Source organism: Dermacentor andersoni, chromosome 4 (assembly GCF_023375885.2).
Source record: "Dermacentor andersoni chromosome 4, qqDerAnde1_hic_scaffold, whole genome shotgun sequence".
NCBI lineage: Eukaryota > Metazoa > Arthropoda > Arachnida > Ixodida > Ixodidae > Dermacentor > Dermacentor andersoni.
In genome coordinates, this window is record NC_092817.1 from 151,161,944 (window position 1) to 151,176,201 (window position 14,258).

The window sequence follows — 14,258 nt, forward strand, 5'->3', positions numbered from 1 at the left end:
ATGGAGGTTCCCAGTAACACCCTCGTGTCCCGGGGCCCATGTTATCGTTTGGGTATACCTGACGTCAAGGTCTCTGTTGATTTCGGTAAGTATCCGGCGTGCCCTCGCGCCGATCTGTCCCCTCTGATAGTTCCTACATGCGGCCTGAGAATCTGTGACTATTGTTAGTGGAGCATTGCGCTCTATGCCTTCTCGTATAGCTAAGGCAATGGCTATCTCTTCGGCTTCTAAAATGGTTGCTCGGGAAACCGAAGCACAGGCCGTGATTTTCCCTTTACGGTTTACGACAACTGCCACCATGTTCTTTGCGTTGGCCCGATATGGTGAAGCATCCGTGAATCGTGCAGTGTCCAAGTATTTTGTTGTTTTGTCTATGTATTCTGCTCTAGCTTTTCTCCTTCCTGCGTGTAATGTCGGATCCATGTTTTGTGGTATTGGTGATACCCCATACAAAGCTCTAATCTGGCAGGGTAGACCTTTTGCGTTTTGGTATATTTGTATGCATTCTCCAAGGCCGACTCTTAGAAGAAGAGCTCTGCCGACTGTCGTTTGCGCCAATCGACTCCTCTGCGCTATGAGTTGGGCCTCAGCCAGCTCATGAAATGTATTGTGGAGGCCGAGGGCTAGAAGCTTCTCATTTGAAGTGTTGCGTGGCAACCTCAGGGCTGTCTTATATGCCATCCTTATTATTGTATCAGCCTTTTCTTCTTCCTCCCTGTTCATGGTATGGTAAGGTAGGGAGTACATTAGTCTGCTAATGACCAGGCTTTTCACCAGTCTGAGGGTGTCTTGTTCCCCCATTCCTGTCCGATTATGAGCCACACGGGCTATCATCCGGTTAATTTGTTGCGTTGTTTTTCTGATCGTGTTTAAAGTGTGTAAACATCTGACATTAGATTGCAGCCACATCCCCAACACTCTTACTGTTGACCTCTCAGGAATAATTTTCCCGTCCAGCCTGATCTCGAGTTTGAGTCTCGGGTCAGTTCTTTGTTTTTTGGTTTTTGTGAGGCGAATGAGTTCTGACTTCTCCGCAGAGCACTGGAGTCCTCTTTGTTGCGTATAGTTTTCTATTATATTGGCTGCCCGTTGGAGCTTTTCCTCCTTCTCTCCCAAGTTGCCCTTGGTTATCCATATCGTTATATCATCCGCGTATAGGGAATGGTGGACGACGGGGATTTCTTTGAGTTTTTTAGCTAGTCCAATCATGGCTATGTTGAAGAGTGTAGGCGAAATCACCGCACCCTGTGGCGTTCCTTTGTTGGGAGGATGGATGACTTCAGATTCATCGTTTCCTACTTTTATAACTGCTGTTCTCTGGTTGAGGAAGCTTCGGATGTACTGGTACGTCCTTTGACCGCAGCTGGTCTCTGCAAGTCCATCCAGTATCCCTTTGTGACTTACGTTGTCGAAGGCCCCTTTTATGTCGACAGCCATGACAATGTGTTCTCCGGCCTTGGGGACGTTCGTTAATACTTCCTCCTTTAAAAGCAGGAGTATGTCCTGTGTTGACAGATGTGGTCTGAAGCCAAACATGGTATCAGGCATTGGGTTGTTTTCTTCAAGATGACGTTGGAGTCTAGTGTTTACTAATCTTTCGAACACCTTTCCTAGACATGATGTAAGAGAGATGGGTCTAAGGTTGTCTAAAGTAAATTTCTTCCCTGGTTTTGGAATCATGATTATCACAGCGTGCTTCCATTGCTGTGGTATCGTTCCTTTGACCCAATGGTCATTTATAAAGTTCGTAAGGGCTGTTATGGCTTCATCATTCATGTTTCTAATCATGGCATTTGATATTTGGTCCGCCCCTGCCGCTGTGTTCCGTTTTGTACTGGCGATTGCTGCTTTAACTTCTGCCACCGTGAAGAGTTCATCCATTTCTGGGTTTGGGTGTCCGATGTAATCAGCTTGGTATGGGGGTATCGGGGCTTTGTTACCGAAGCATTTTCTATGGACTGCCTGTAGGAGTTCTTCTTTTGTGCCTGGGTAAGAGTGCAGCAATCTCTCCAAGTTCTTTTGTCCCTCGCGTCTGGTTTTGAGCGGGTCAATCATTCCTCTGAGGATGTTCCACGTTTTTGCCGTCCCTAGGGTTCCATTAAGTGATCCGCAGAAGCGTTCCCAGTTGGCTGTTGTAAGTTGATTAGCATATTCCTCGGCCTTCTGGGTTATTTCTTTGATTTTCATTTTGAGTTTGCGGTTGCATTTCTGTCGCTTCCATCTTTTGGTCAGGCTTCGTCTTGCATCCCACAGATGCAATAGGTGAGGGTCCACTTCAGGTGTTTTGTCTGTCCTGGTGATGGTTTTGGTATGTTTCTGCTTTATATTTCGTATGCGTTCGCACCAATTATCTAAATCATTTATGTCCGTGGTATGTTCTTTAAGCGATTCTCTGTACGCCCGCCAGTCTGTTATTTTAGCTGTACCTATTTGTTTGCGGATTTGAGCTGTGCGGATTGTGGTGCTTATAATGCAATGGTCACTTCCTAGATTTTCGAGGGTGTTGCACCACTCCGCATTTGGACAATTTTTGGTTATTGTTAGGTCCGGACTTGTGTCTGCGGAGATACTATTCCCTGTTCTTGTTGGCATTGCAGGGTCTGTTAGAAGTGTCATGCCGAGTGCTTCTATTTGTCCCATGATATTTTTGCCTTTATTGTTCTGGGTTGGATACCCCCAGCTTGAGTGCCTGGCATTAAAATCACCAACTATCACTAGAGGTCTCCCCTTCGCCATTGTTGCTGCCTCTTGAAATAGTTTGTCGAACGTTGCTCTTTTCTGACTCGGCGGGCTGTAGACATTAATTATGAAGGCGCTCTTTCCTCTGGTGCCTTTATATGTGATTTCTGTTATTATATGCGGAATGTCCGTTCCTTCTATGGATTTGTGACATATCGCCGTTACTTTCTTGTCCACCAATGTTGCGACCTTCCAGTTTTCACCTTCGGTATTGAAGGTTTCGTATCCCTGTAATTTTGGGTTTGTTCCGGCTTCTTGCAATGCAATGATAGCTGGTGATCTTTTTTGTGTCGTCACCAGCTGCGACAGTTGTCCCATTTTACGCCGGAACCCGCGGCAGTTCCACTGCCATATTTCGCACTCTTCGGAAGCGTGCTTTTGATGCTTAGGCATTGTGTGTCGCCTGAGTCATGGCCGACAAGCCTGGCCTGTTGTATACTTTCTCTGCTTTTTCTCTTATACTGCTGCCTGTGGCATGTTTTCTCAATGCTTTCGTAAATTCTATTTGTTGTGCCTGGATTTTCTTGTCCAGAGCTTCTAGTTTTCGGTCTACCTGAACCATCACCTGCTCTATGATTGTGGGTATAACTTCTTTTATGGTTTCTTTCAATATCGACAAGGTAATTACGGTGTCGCCTTCTAAATTCGGTAGTTTCTGTCCTTTCTGTCCTGTCTGGACTGGTTTAGGCTCTCGTTGTGGTTGCTGCATTTGTTGCTTTTTCAATTGCCTATTTTCTCTTTCTAGGTCTCCTATTCGCACTCGCATTAGCTCTAGTTCGTGTTCTAGGCGTGTGAGTTGTGTTGTTTGGTGTGGGGGTTGGGAGGCGATTGCTGCCCAGCTCACCTTGTTTTTGCCTTCCTTGTTCAGCGTCTTCTTGCTCTTCTGCTGTTGTTTTGTTGTTTGGCCCCTCTCTTGGCCACTGTCCCTGGAGTTGGAGCGGTCTCGGGAGCTGGACCTGGATCGGGAACTGGATCGGGACCTGGAACGGGCCCCATCTGGTGATGCAGAGTCCTCACGGTCCATGCTGAACCAGCGTCTCTTGAGGATTCCGTTGGCTTGTGGTCGGCGTAGCTGTTGCGACAGTGGTGGCCTGCCCCTTTGGGGGACCCGTTTGAGTTTCTTGGTGCACTCCGATGACGCCGTGGGATGAGCCCCCCCGCACAGGGCACACTCTGGATCACAGGTGTGGTCCTCAGGAGGGTCCCTTAGCCAACAATTGCTGCACGCCTTTGCCGTGGGCGTTGGACAAACGTCCGTTCTATGTCCCTTGCTTTTGCACAGTTTGCAGTATTGTCTCGTGGGCTGATAAGGCACACATGGCATTTCGCCACCGTAATAGTAGACGAAGCGTGGCACTATCGGTCCATCAAACGTTATCACTGCGGTTTCAGACTTGCCGAGCATCCGGGCTTGGACGATTGTCACTCCTTGAGTGCGCACTCGGAGATGGCTTAAAAGTTCCTCTTCTGGAGTTTCGCGTTCCAGTCCGTGTACCACTCCTTTAAGGTACCCTTCAGGGATGGTTATGTAGGTCTTCATCGGATGTTTAGTGCCATTGAGCTCCAGCGTTTTGATCTTCACGATCTTCTCCGCCACTTGTTCGTATGGGGTACTTACAATGATTATGTTTGACCCGTTGCGGAGGCGAAGCAGAAATTTATCGCTCCTGCAGGTCTCCGGGTCGCCGCTTGCACGTTCTATCGCTCGCGCAACTTCGTAGATTTTAAGTTCTTTTACAACCAGCCCTGGCTTGGGACGCATGATAATTTTCATGTCATTTCTGGGCAGCGGCGCCGCGCGCGTTCGCCGTCGGGCTCTTATAGACGCTACGCCGCGTTTAGCTCGCTCTCCTGCAGGCGCCCTGGCAATGCAGCTGCTGTTGCCCTCACCGCCGCCTCGAGCTCCGCTGTCATCAGTGGCTGCTCGCAATTGTTTTCTTAAACCTTTTCGTTCTCGCAAAGATAGTGCAAGTTGCCACTGACCGTTCTTGGCTTCGTCGTCTTCCCTTGCTGTGTCTTTCTCCTCGTTTTCGTCGGCGTCGCTGGTTGATTCCCCCTGTGTCACCTCGTCAGGCGAGAGGAAGTCCTCTTCAGCGTCGGCCGCAGATCCCGCTTGGGTTTCGATGGCTTGGTCATCCGTGTCCATGGTGTCCTGGGCTATTTCCGGGTCGTTGTCCGTTGGAAGTTGGGCCGTGGCGGCGCTACGCTTGGGCCGGGAGCTGACTGCCGGGGGTCCGCGCTCCGCTACGCCGTTAGGCTTAGCGTGGCGGGCCGGCATGCTCGGGCGGTGGTCTTATCTCCTTGGAAGAAACCGGGTCCACTTGTCAAAAAAGGGGGTATCAGCGTGTTCCTGGTGTCTTCCTACACAAATCCTGCGAATTCCGTGGTGGTCACATGATTTTGACCGCTACTAGGCAAGATTATTGACAGAGCCGATGCGAACACGTCTGCACTCCTCGGCGCCACCTGGCGTCCCCCCTTGCGCATTAAAATCTCGTAAGGATACTTAAGTGGCTGTCAATCGTGTGTTGTTCTACCGCACGGCCGATGCCGTCGCTGCCGCGCATGCGTGGAGGCGAGCACCATCTAGTGTCATTGCAGGGAAGCCATAGGCACGCGTGGCGAGCGTCCTTCACTGATTGGTTAGCCTTTTCGGAAAGCGAACAACCATGCCACAGGACCCACGGTCCCAAAAATTAGGCGATATTCGGAATCAAATACTTCGCTTTTAAAAAAAAGCTCAAGTAAACCTGACACTCAAGTGTCAGGTTTCGAGTATTGCAACTACTCGTCGGGGTAATGTAGTGGTTTCAGTGAGGCGGTGCTAAGCCGAAGGGCGAGCGAACAAATCGCGGCCACGTCAGCCGCATTTCGATTGCAAAAATGCCCGTGAATCGGGAGCACGTTAATGAACTCCAGGTGGTGAAAACTGATCCAGAGTCCCCACTATGGAGTACCTCACAATCATATCCCGGTTTTGTCGGGTAAGCCCCAGAATTTTCAACGCAGCATCAAAATACGCTATAACATTTGTGTGTAATGTAGCTAAATATTTAATAAAATTACGGGGTCTTACGTGTCCAAACCTCAATCTGATCATGAGGCACGCCGTAGTGAAGGACTCCGGCAATTTGGACCACCTGGGGTTATTTAATGTGCACCTAAGCCTAAGTACACGCGTGTTCTCGAATTTCGCGCCCATCTTAATGCAGCCGCCGTGGTCGGGATTCGATCTCGCGACCGCGTGCTTCGCAGCCTGACACCATAACCTCTAAGCAACCACGGCGGGTAACTTGAACATAATAATAATCTAAAGCACACACATATAATAAGCGCGTTCTGAAGTATACCACTGATAACTGAGCAGGACCTTTGCAATACCTTCTAAGCATTCTAGGAATTTCACGTAAGCTGTACATTATTATAACTTGTTCGTCCGCTTGAGATGCTGTAGCAGGTGCAGAGTTGCGCATTTGTAAAATTCTTCAATTTTTTTTATTTTCCAGTTTACGGCAATTTTTGTAAAACATTTGTGGCGCACATGAAAATTCATTCAGAATTGAATTTTTCTTGAATTTCTCTTGAATTTTCTCAGAATTGAATTTTACTCAAATTGGTGCAGTGATTGTCTGTCCAAAGCTTGTCTTCTTTTTACACGTATTTGTAGGGAAATCAGTGTTCGCCTCGAACAATACCTTCCCCGTTAAGAAATCTTACATTGCACGCAATTCAGCATGCAATTCGATTATAAAATCCGACCACGTCACCATTGTAGTATGTCAACTAAACAGAAAATTGCGATGATCGCAATATAATAATTATGTCGGGTTATTACGGAGCAGAGTTAAGAAACAACAAATGTGATGTACACAAAGAGTGAGAAGAAGGCGTACTGAGAGGCCGAACATTTGTTAGGCACGCCCATATGAAGCCAACAGATAAGTAGGCTAAGAAAAGCGTATAGCAAATTATTTGCACTTTATAATTGAAGCATGGCAATAATAAGGTAAAGGGAAATGAAAGCAGAGAAAAAACCATCTGGCTGCTGCTGCGAGCCAAACCCACAGTTTTCCCCATTGCGGGTGTGTTGCACTACTAATTGTGTTGCGGCGGCGGTTGTTAGCACGTCCACGTTCATGGGTATTTATGTGTGCAAGGTTATAACCCTGGGACTGTTGTCCAACACCACTCAAGGCCATGGCGGCGACCATAGATAATTCTTTTGTCCGATGGCGAGGAGGTAACAGGAGAACGTTTTCAGAGGAAGCAGCTGGCCAATAAAAGCTCGTATATGATACCTAAAGCCATCAAACCTGCGGCAGTCCTGGCACTCACTATACGAGAAGAAAAACTGAGGGTCCAGTTTGTTTAAGCGACGACCCTATGAATCCAAGAAACAAGGAACATGTTTTACTGTCCACTTTACTTTCCCTTTATCTTATCATTTCTCACTTCAATTAAAGACTACAAATAACTTCCCCTCGGCTTTCGTTGGCTCCTTTATTTGTTGGTGTGCTTAGACAGAGGAAATTCGTTGGCTGGAAAGCAACACAACAATGCCGACGCAACTGCCAGCTGAAGCACAATTAACACGAAGCATTGCGGTAACCAATGCCCCAGCTTTTAAGCTGGCGTGCTGCTGAATTCTAAGTGATGCCACATTTTACGTGAATGATTAAGCTCAGGCACCGAACAGTGTAATTTTATTAGTTTGTGGAATACTTAAGCATTCTTTTGCGTGATACCGTTGTACTCTGTACTGAAATATGCGTGGGCAGCTTGCACTAGTGGTGCAAGGCTGGAGTCAGCAGCGGAGCTTGTGATCCGCTAATCCGAATAGCGTTTACGTGGCTTGCGTAAGTTGTTTGTAGGATTTGCGAGGCTATGCTAGGTTTTGCTAGCTTCTGATAGGCTTGGCTAAGTCGTTTCGAGATTTTGCGAGGTTATTGTAGGCTGGGCCAAGTTGTTTCTAGGTTTTGCCAGGTTATGTTAGGTTCTGCTAAGTTGATGTCTCGGCGGGCTTGATGCTGGAAGTTTTCGAACAGTCGCAGGCCGAGATCGCTTTCTAGGTGACGTCGAGCGTTCACGCGCCGACCCTAGCGTTCCCTGGACCGAAACTCGGGGTCCTCTTCTCGGCGCCGCCTCTTATCAGCCGCAGCTTCAGTGCGGTGTTCCAGATCAGCTCGGCGGCGACGCATCGCTGCTCGCATGGCAGTACGGCACTCTTCCTGGTAAGCCACTTCTTCTTCGGGCGTCCGGACTTTCTTCGGTCTTCCCATGGCAGAACCACGTACTCACGGTTGCGCACGGAGTATAGGGGGCGAGAGATGTGCCACCGCGTCGGCTGTTCGGAGCTTTTCTTCGTCTGTGACGTCACGACTCCGCCCTACGCGCATGGCTTGCGAGGCGGTTATGTGGCCCAGTGCTCTCGCAGGTGGTTACTAGGCAACGCGAGGCGGCGCACTGCTGGGCTCAGTTTTCTGGTAACGCTCCACGGCGGAACTAAAGCTTAAACAGCTCCCCTGTTAAAAGCGAATGGGTTCCGTCATTAAAAAAAAAATATTGTATTTAGCACTTAGAAGGGCATCTGAGAAATTTTCCGCCTCGTAATTATCGCACCCCTCCTGTAGCATCCTTTCTGCGCGAAAAGAAGTACCAGCATTATGCGAGTGCTTGCGCTAATGATAATAATGATGATAATAATAAGAATGTCGAGAAGTGCTTCTTCAGCCCATGGCGCGATGCGTTATTCATAATCGCACGATTAAAAAGTTGTGAAGCTTGTGCAAGTGTTTTTAATGTGAAGATAGATCGAGTAAGCGACTGTGAAAAACAAGGTACTCACCTTGAGCCACCTGCCGCGCCACCGGGGCTTGGATACATGAAGACTGTGGTGATAGAACAGCCTTGCAATAAATACCCGGGTGTTATGAAGCCGAACTGCTTTTTCGTGGCATCAAATCCGCCCTGCATACGTCATGACAGGCAGTTGTTAACAAGGTGGCAAATTTTTTGTTGTTAAAGCACTGAGCCTGAGAGAGCGCAACATTTAAAAAAATACAGTTTTATGGTCGCTATTTTTACTTGAGATGCTTTCGCCGCAATTCAGAGAGATATAAAGCTATTAAAGCACCATGCAGATGGTCGCCGCCATATTTGATCACGTGAGGTCACCCGTCAGTGAGTGGCTTCTGATGGAAGTTTGCTCGCGTGTTTATAATGGCCACAGCGGCCGCAGGCACAGCTATGACTATTGCCATTTCGGCCGCCAAGAGGTGCAGTGAGTCGGCAGACCACAAAAGACTGGCGCAAGAGGCAGAGGGATTGCAAGCATACCTTTCATTGATACGTTCTGTCTGCACTGCAATCTTATCGTGTGCAAGCTGCCACATTTGTCGCTGCGACAAATCTAGCAGCCTGATGCTTGCTTTTAACAGTATATTCCAGCTTTTACAGCGACAAATTCGTAAGGCTGATGCCGCCATGCGCCTGTTGTCGTCGTTAACTATATATGTGTGACAACTTCGCCAGGGATTAGGCGTGTATGCGCGAGCAGAAAGTGCCTGTTTGCGATCCTGCTCCGTCAACAGTGGTTGGTTGGGACGACGTCCTCCTTTTCGCCAGCGCTGATCATATAATTTGGGAATGGTAGTCTAATTATGTACTGCGCAAATGAGAAGGTTGACAAGTGGCCGAGCGATCGCTCGCCTTCCGCTTGATTCACGGCGCAGAAAGAAAACTCGCAGAAGCGCTTGCCGGTTATTTTAGGTTTGGCTTCGCCGCTATCGAAAGTGGAAATGGCTGGTGTCCATGTCAATCGTGTCTGAGTGGGCAGGATAGCGGTGAGTTCCATGCTTATCGAAGCTTGCGATAGCGTGCTAATTTGTGCTAGCTGTGGCGGTCACGCTGTGTTGTCGCAGGTGGTGCGAGCCGGGAAGTTACTGTCGGCAATCGGTCCAGCTGCGCGCATCTGACCTGATCAGAGAGAGAGAGAGCTACCAGCGATTCATCAGTTCAAAGTCATGTGAATAAACGCTCAAGAAGCGCGGCTTCTGGGGTCTATGACTTACAACTATTTTTATTAGTTTTTTTTCCAGCATGCTGATGTCAAATCTACGTTCCCGTCGCATTGTTTCAACAGCCCAATGAAATGCTTCCCTCATTTGTTGGAGGTTTGTTGCAAAGTGAACAGCATTGCCTACTTTGACAAGTTTTTCTAATCTAATTGGCGGACAAGAGGCGAAGAGAACGCAGAGTTGTAGAGGAATTTGGTAGAGCAGAGCTAGCTCATCGAAAGTAGCTAACCGGATGAGGAGGGCAGTGCCGGTGTCTGCGATTGGCCTTCCGGTGGCTGCTCAGATATCGCAGTTGCGTCCAATGGAAAGTTAACAGTGTCCTTATAACGGATCCTCATCGAAGAAGAGTTAGCAGAGTGATGTCGCATAGGTGCCAAAAGGGCTTAAGAAAGTTAAAATTCTGCGCAAATGAATCCACTCTGCTCGGCAGCTCCAAGTAACGAGTGAAATAGCGATCGGCGAGCAGCCATCTTCAATTCCTTTCGGAGCGGGGTGTGGTCTCCGGCTATTCAGAAAAAATACAGTTTTGTTAGGCATGTTGTGCTTGTTTAATTTCTACACGTACGTCACTTTGACGTCGTGCATTCTTGCTGTTCTTTTTTTCTTTGGATGTCGTGTGACGGAGAGGCAAAGGGAAGGCCGCACGAACCTTTGACCAATAGCTCTGACCATGGCGAAAAAGGTGAAGCTTTCGAAATAATAATTTTTCTTTTGTTCGATGTAATTGTGCATATATAATCATTGTGTACGTGCCATATCATATCAGTCTTCATGGTTTACGCGACGTCGCGTGACAGGCAGGCGAATTTGGGGTGGCACAAAACTTGTTTGACCAATCGTGGAGGACTGATTGCATAAATGAAATGGAAGCAGTTTGGAATAGAGAGAGAGAAGTCACAAGGGAAAGGCAGAGAGGTTAACCAGGCTGAGCCCGGTAAGTTACAATGCATAGGGAATTGCACAATGAAAGGGACAAGCAACAATGCACAATGAAAGAGAATTGAAACAGAAGAACGAAGAAAGAAGTTCACAGTTTGCACTGTTACACGCGCAAGCAGTCATCGCTGAGTCACTCAAAGGCGATCATGCGGGCTGGTGAATTTCAAGAAACGTACCAGCGACTTTGTGGCTTTGCGCATAGCAGACGCACGAGGCCACGGGCCCAAGATCTTCTCTGTGAATGGCCTGCCGTCTATGTTCCCCAAAGCTGCCCAAAGGGCGGTCCTCTCCTCTTCGAAATATGGGGCAGTCACAAAGACAATATTTACCCTGTATCGGGCGACTATGACAAATAGCGTTGCGTGCGCCAAAGGTACCCGCTTGCGCGGCGCCAGCGCTGCCATCTCTTGTTCACTTCACTGCTCACCTGCACCGCTTAAGGAAACTTCAAGACGCCGCCTTGTGTGCTTTTATTTTTATAAATTAAAAAGGCGCCGCTTTCATATCCTCTGCTTATGTGAAAAGTAATTAATCTTGTTTAGAATATAAACGCAGCAGTGAAAAGTGCAAAAGCTTGCCGAGGGCTTGTGATGCTCAACCAATATTACTTCAAATAAAAGCGTTCTTTTAAATAGTGGTGGCCTAAAACGCGAATGCCAACAACACCCTAGAGGGACGCAAATAAATATGCGCACGTGTTATGAGCAAAAGATTTTCATTGCCCCAAACGATGGGGAAAATGCGGCGACACGCATGCCCCTCGAACGCCGTTGCATATGGCCGCTCATTGGCAAAATTCACGTGGCTCGTTTAGCCGCAAAATATGGCGGGAAATATCTGCAATGGCGGCTCAGCGCAACCTCACGCAACGTTAAATTGACGTTTACGAAACGGCCCTTCCTGTGACGCTCCCGACGGCATACTCCTTCAGCCAATCAGCACGCTGACATGGCGGCTATAATGGACCAGCACCACATATTCGCAAAATTGCAGGTGCATTTTACGGGCTTCGGCACGCTACCGCTCCATTTCTTCTTAAAGCGCTAAACTCGCAGTATGGCTGCCAAGGGCCAGAAAAAAGTCTTAGGCGATAAAATTTGCAGCTCCACGTCACGTTTCCTCATCTTGACGGAAACGCAAAATTGCCTTTTGCGAAGCTTCCATTTTAAAGCACGTGAGCTCTCGACAGCCAGTCAGAGAGTCAACAAGGCGCATAATGGCGGCGATGCAGCCGCCATACGTGTCAAGGGAACAGCCCTGATTGCAACCCGCACCTGCAAATTTCCTAGTTTCATCCCCCCACCTATACTTTTTTGCCGTCCTCGACTACGTTTCCCTCTCCTGGACACCCATTCTGTAACTCTAAAGGTTCCTCGGTTATCTACCCCTGCACATTACATGGCCTGCCCAGCTCCACTTTCTTCTAATGTTAACTAGAACATCAGGCTATCCCCGTTTGCTCTCCGATCCGCAACACTCTCGTCCTGTCTTTTCACGTTACACCTAACATTTCTTGTTCCATCGCTCTTTGCTCTCGAGCTTCATTGTCAATCTCCAAGTTTCTGCCCCATGTGTTAGCCCTGGTAAAAGGCAAGTATCGCACACTTCTTTTTTTCGACAAGAGTGCTAAGCTCCTAGTCAGGATTTGGCAATGCCTGCCGTATGTACTGGAACCCATTTTTATTCATCTGTAAATTTCCTTCTCATGATCAGGGTTCTCTGTGCGCAAAGGACCTAAATAAAGGTACTCCAGTACAGGCTCTAGAGGCTGACTGGCGATCCTAAATTCTTGCAGGCCTCTAGAGTATGTACAGGAGTACCTCATAGCCATTTCTACTACACCTGCCGGTTTTGCCGGTTGCCGGCTAACCTTCTACAGGTTCACGCAACGAAACAAGAAACGCTACCTAAGCATCCTCACTGCAAGAAACATGCACTTTCAAGCATTATATTCCTTACTAACTGTTACTACATTATTAAACACTTTTTTTTTCGGCGTGTCTACTCTACAGCCGCCGAGGTAACCTAATGATTGAGGCGCGGCGCTGCTAAGCCCGAAGTCGCGCTGTCAAATCCCGGCCGCGGCGGCCGCATTTTCGAGGATGTGAAATGCAGACGCGCCCATGTGCGGCGCATTTCCTACGCATTTCCTGAGGTGGATGAAATTAATTCCGAGGGCGGCGCTATGGCATGTCTGGTCGTCGGGTCGTGATTTTGGTATGTAAACCCCCGCATCCTCCTCCTCGGAATATATTCATTGAAATTTATATTCCTGCAACTTTATACGAAGTATAGTTTTTATTGGCTATATCGTACGTTTGCGTACTCGAAAGGGCACCTTCGTCACCGAACGCCGACTGTTATAGCTTTTTCGTAAGCACGCGATGCCGCGCGAGAGCTTCGTGGAGTGGGGAAGTGCATATGCTGTGGTTGCTGAATACGCCGCGTCGCGTTTATTCGCCGAAAAATATTTCCTTGCCTTCTGGTTTATGCTCTAGAAACGTATTGTCCCTCCGCGGTTAGACTGCACATTTCAATGCCGCCTACTGTAGGTAACGAATTTGTGACTGCCTTCGTCGTTCCCTACGTTGCACTCAATGGTGGCAGCTTCTGTGGTGACCTAGTTCGATTGCAAAGAAATGGTCCTAATTATTATCGTAATTTTTTTTTTTTGCAGTTCTGCTCCGTCAAAATGCGGCTGCCGCGGCAGGGAATCACACCGCGAACTTGTGCTCGGCAGCGTAATAGCCTTTTCACTAAGCCTATTCTATTCTATGTTATTCTGTTCTAATTTGTTTATTCTATTCTAAATTTCTATTCCTCAATGCCCACTGAGTGCGTACTGAGGAATAGAAAGTTCGCTGCTAATAGTTACTTTTATGATTAACACAGGAAATTGGCTTTTTTTTTGTATTTCAGCCTTTGGTGCTCAGCGCGTAGCATAGTCTTAAATTAGAAGGTCCCAGCGTGTCAGTGCCAATAACTGAAGGGCAAGAAACCAACGCAAACTATTCACTTCGACTCGTGCTACGTACGGTGTAGTAAGCATGAAAACCGTTCCTCCGTCTTTGCGCGGCGACCATCTGTAATTGCTTGACGTTGAGTTGGTCGAAAGGCAGAAGAGAGAAGGCCATCGTCAGAACCAATAGGATATCTGGCGTTTTCCTCAGAATGTACTTGACTGCTAAGGAGTCTAGCAGGTAGGCAGTGGAGTGGAGAAGTAGCCGTGTGGTCGGCAAGTTTCGCGTACTGAACGGAAGTTTCCGTTGCCAAGCGCGCTTATGCGTACGCAGTGTCGACGTGAGCACAATCGCGGCGCCTGCTTGATATATCCAGGTACGTCAAGGTTCTCGAAGCAGCGCCAGTTCATCTTGCCCGAAACAATGGGATCTGGTATTTCGAGACGTATCTCAATCACGAGCTTCGATGCATAGACACAAAGAGTCCAGGAAAGAATAATGCGCTTCATAAAAAAAGCAACAGCGCGGTATAATGCACGAACGC

The 14,258-nt window shown here is 48.0% G+C and overlaps 1 protein-coding gene across 3 annotated transcripts in view; it reads right to left on the bottom strand.

Annotated features, from left to right (window-relative positions):
* LOC126537929 (uncharacterized) overlaps positions 1 to 14,032 on the bottom strand; it is a 60,958-nt gene extending 46,926 nt beyond the window's left edge. For all 3 annotated transcript variants that reach the window (XM_055074549.2, XM_055074548.2, XM_055074547.2), the window contains exons 1-2: positions 13,790 to 14,032; positions 8,585 to 8,706 (exon numbers count right to left, since the gene is read on the bottom strand). In XM_055074549.2, coding sequence (XP_054930524.2) covers positions 8,585 to 8,706; positions 13,790 to 13,888 — 221 coding nt within the window. In that variant the 5' untranslated portion in view covers positions 13,889 to 14,032. The remainder of the gene's footprint in view (positions 1 to 8,584; positions 8,707 to 13,789) is intronic.
* Between the last annotated feature and the right edge of the window lie 226 nt (positions 14,033 to 14,258).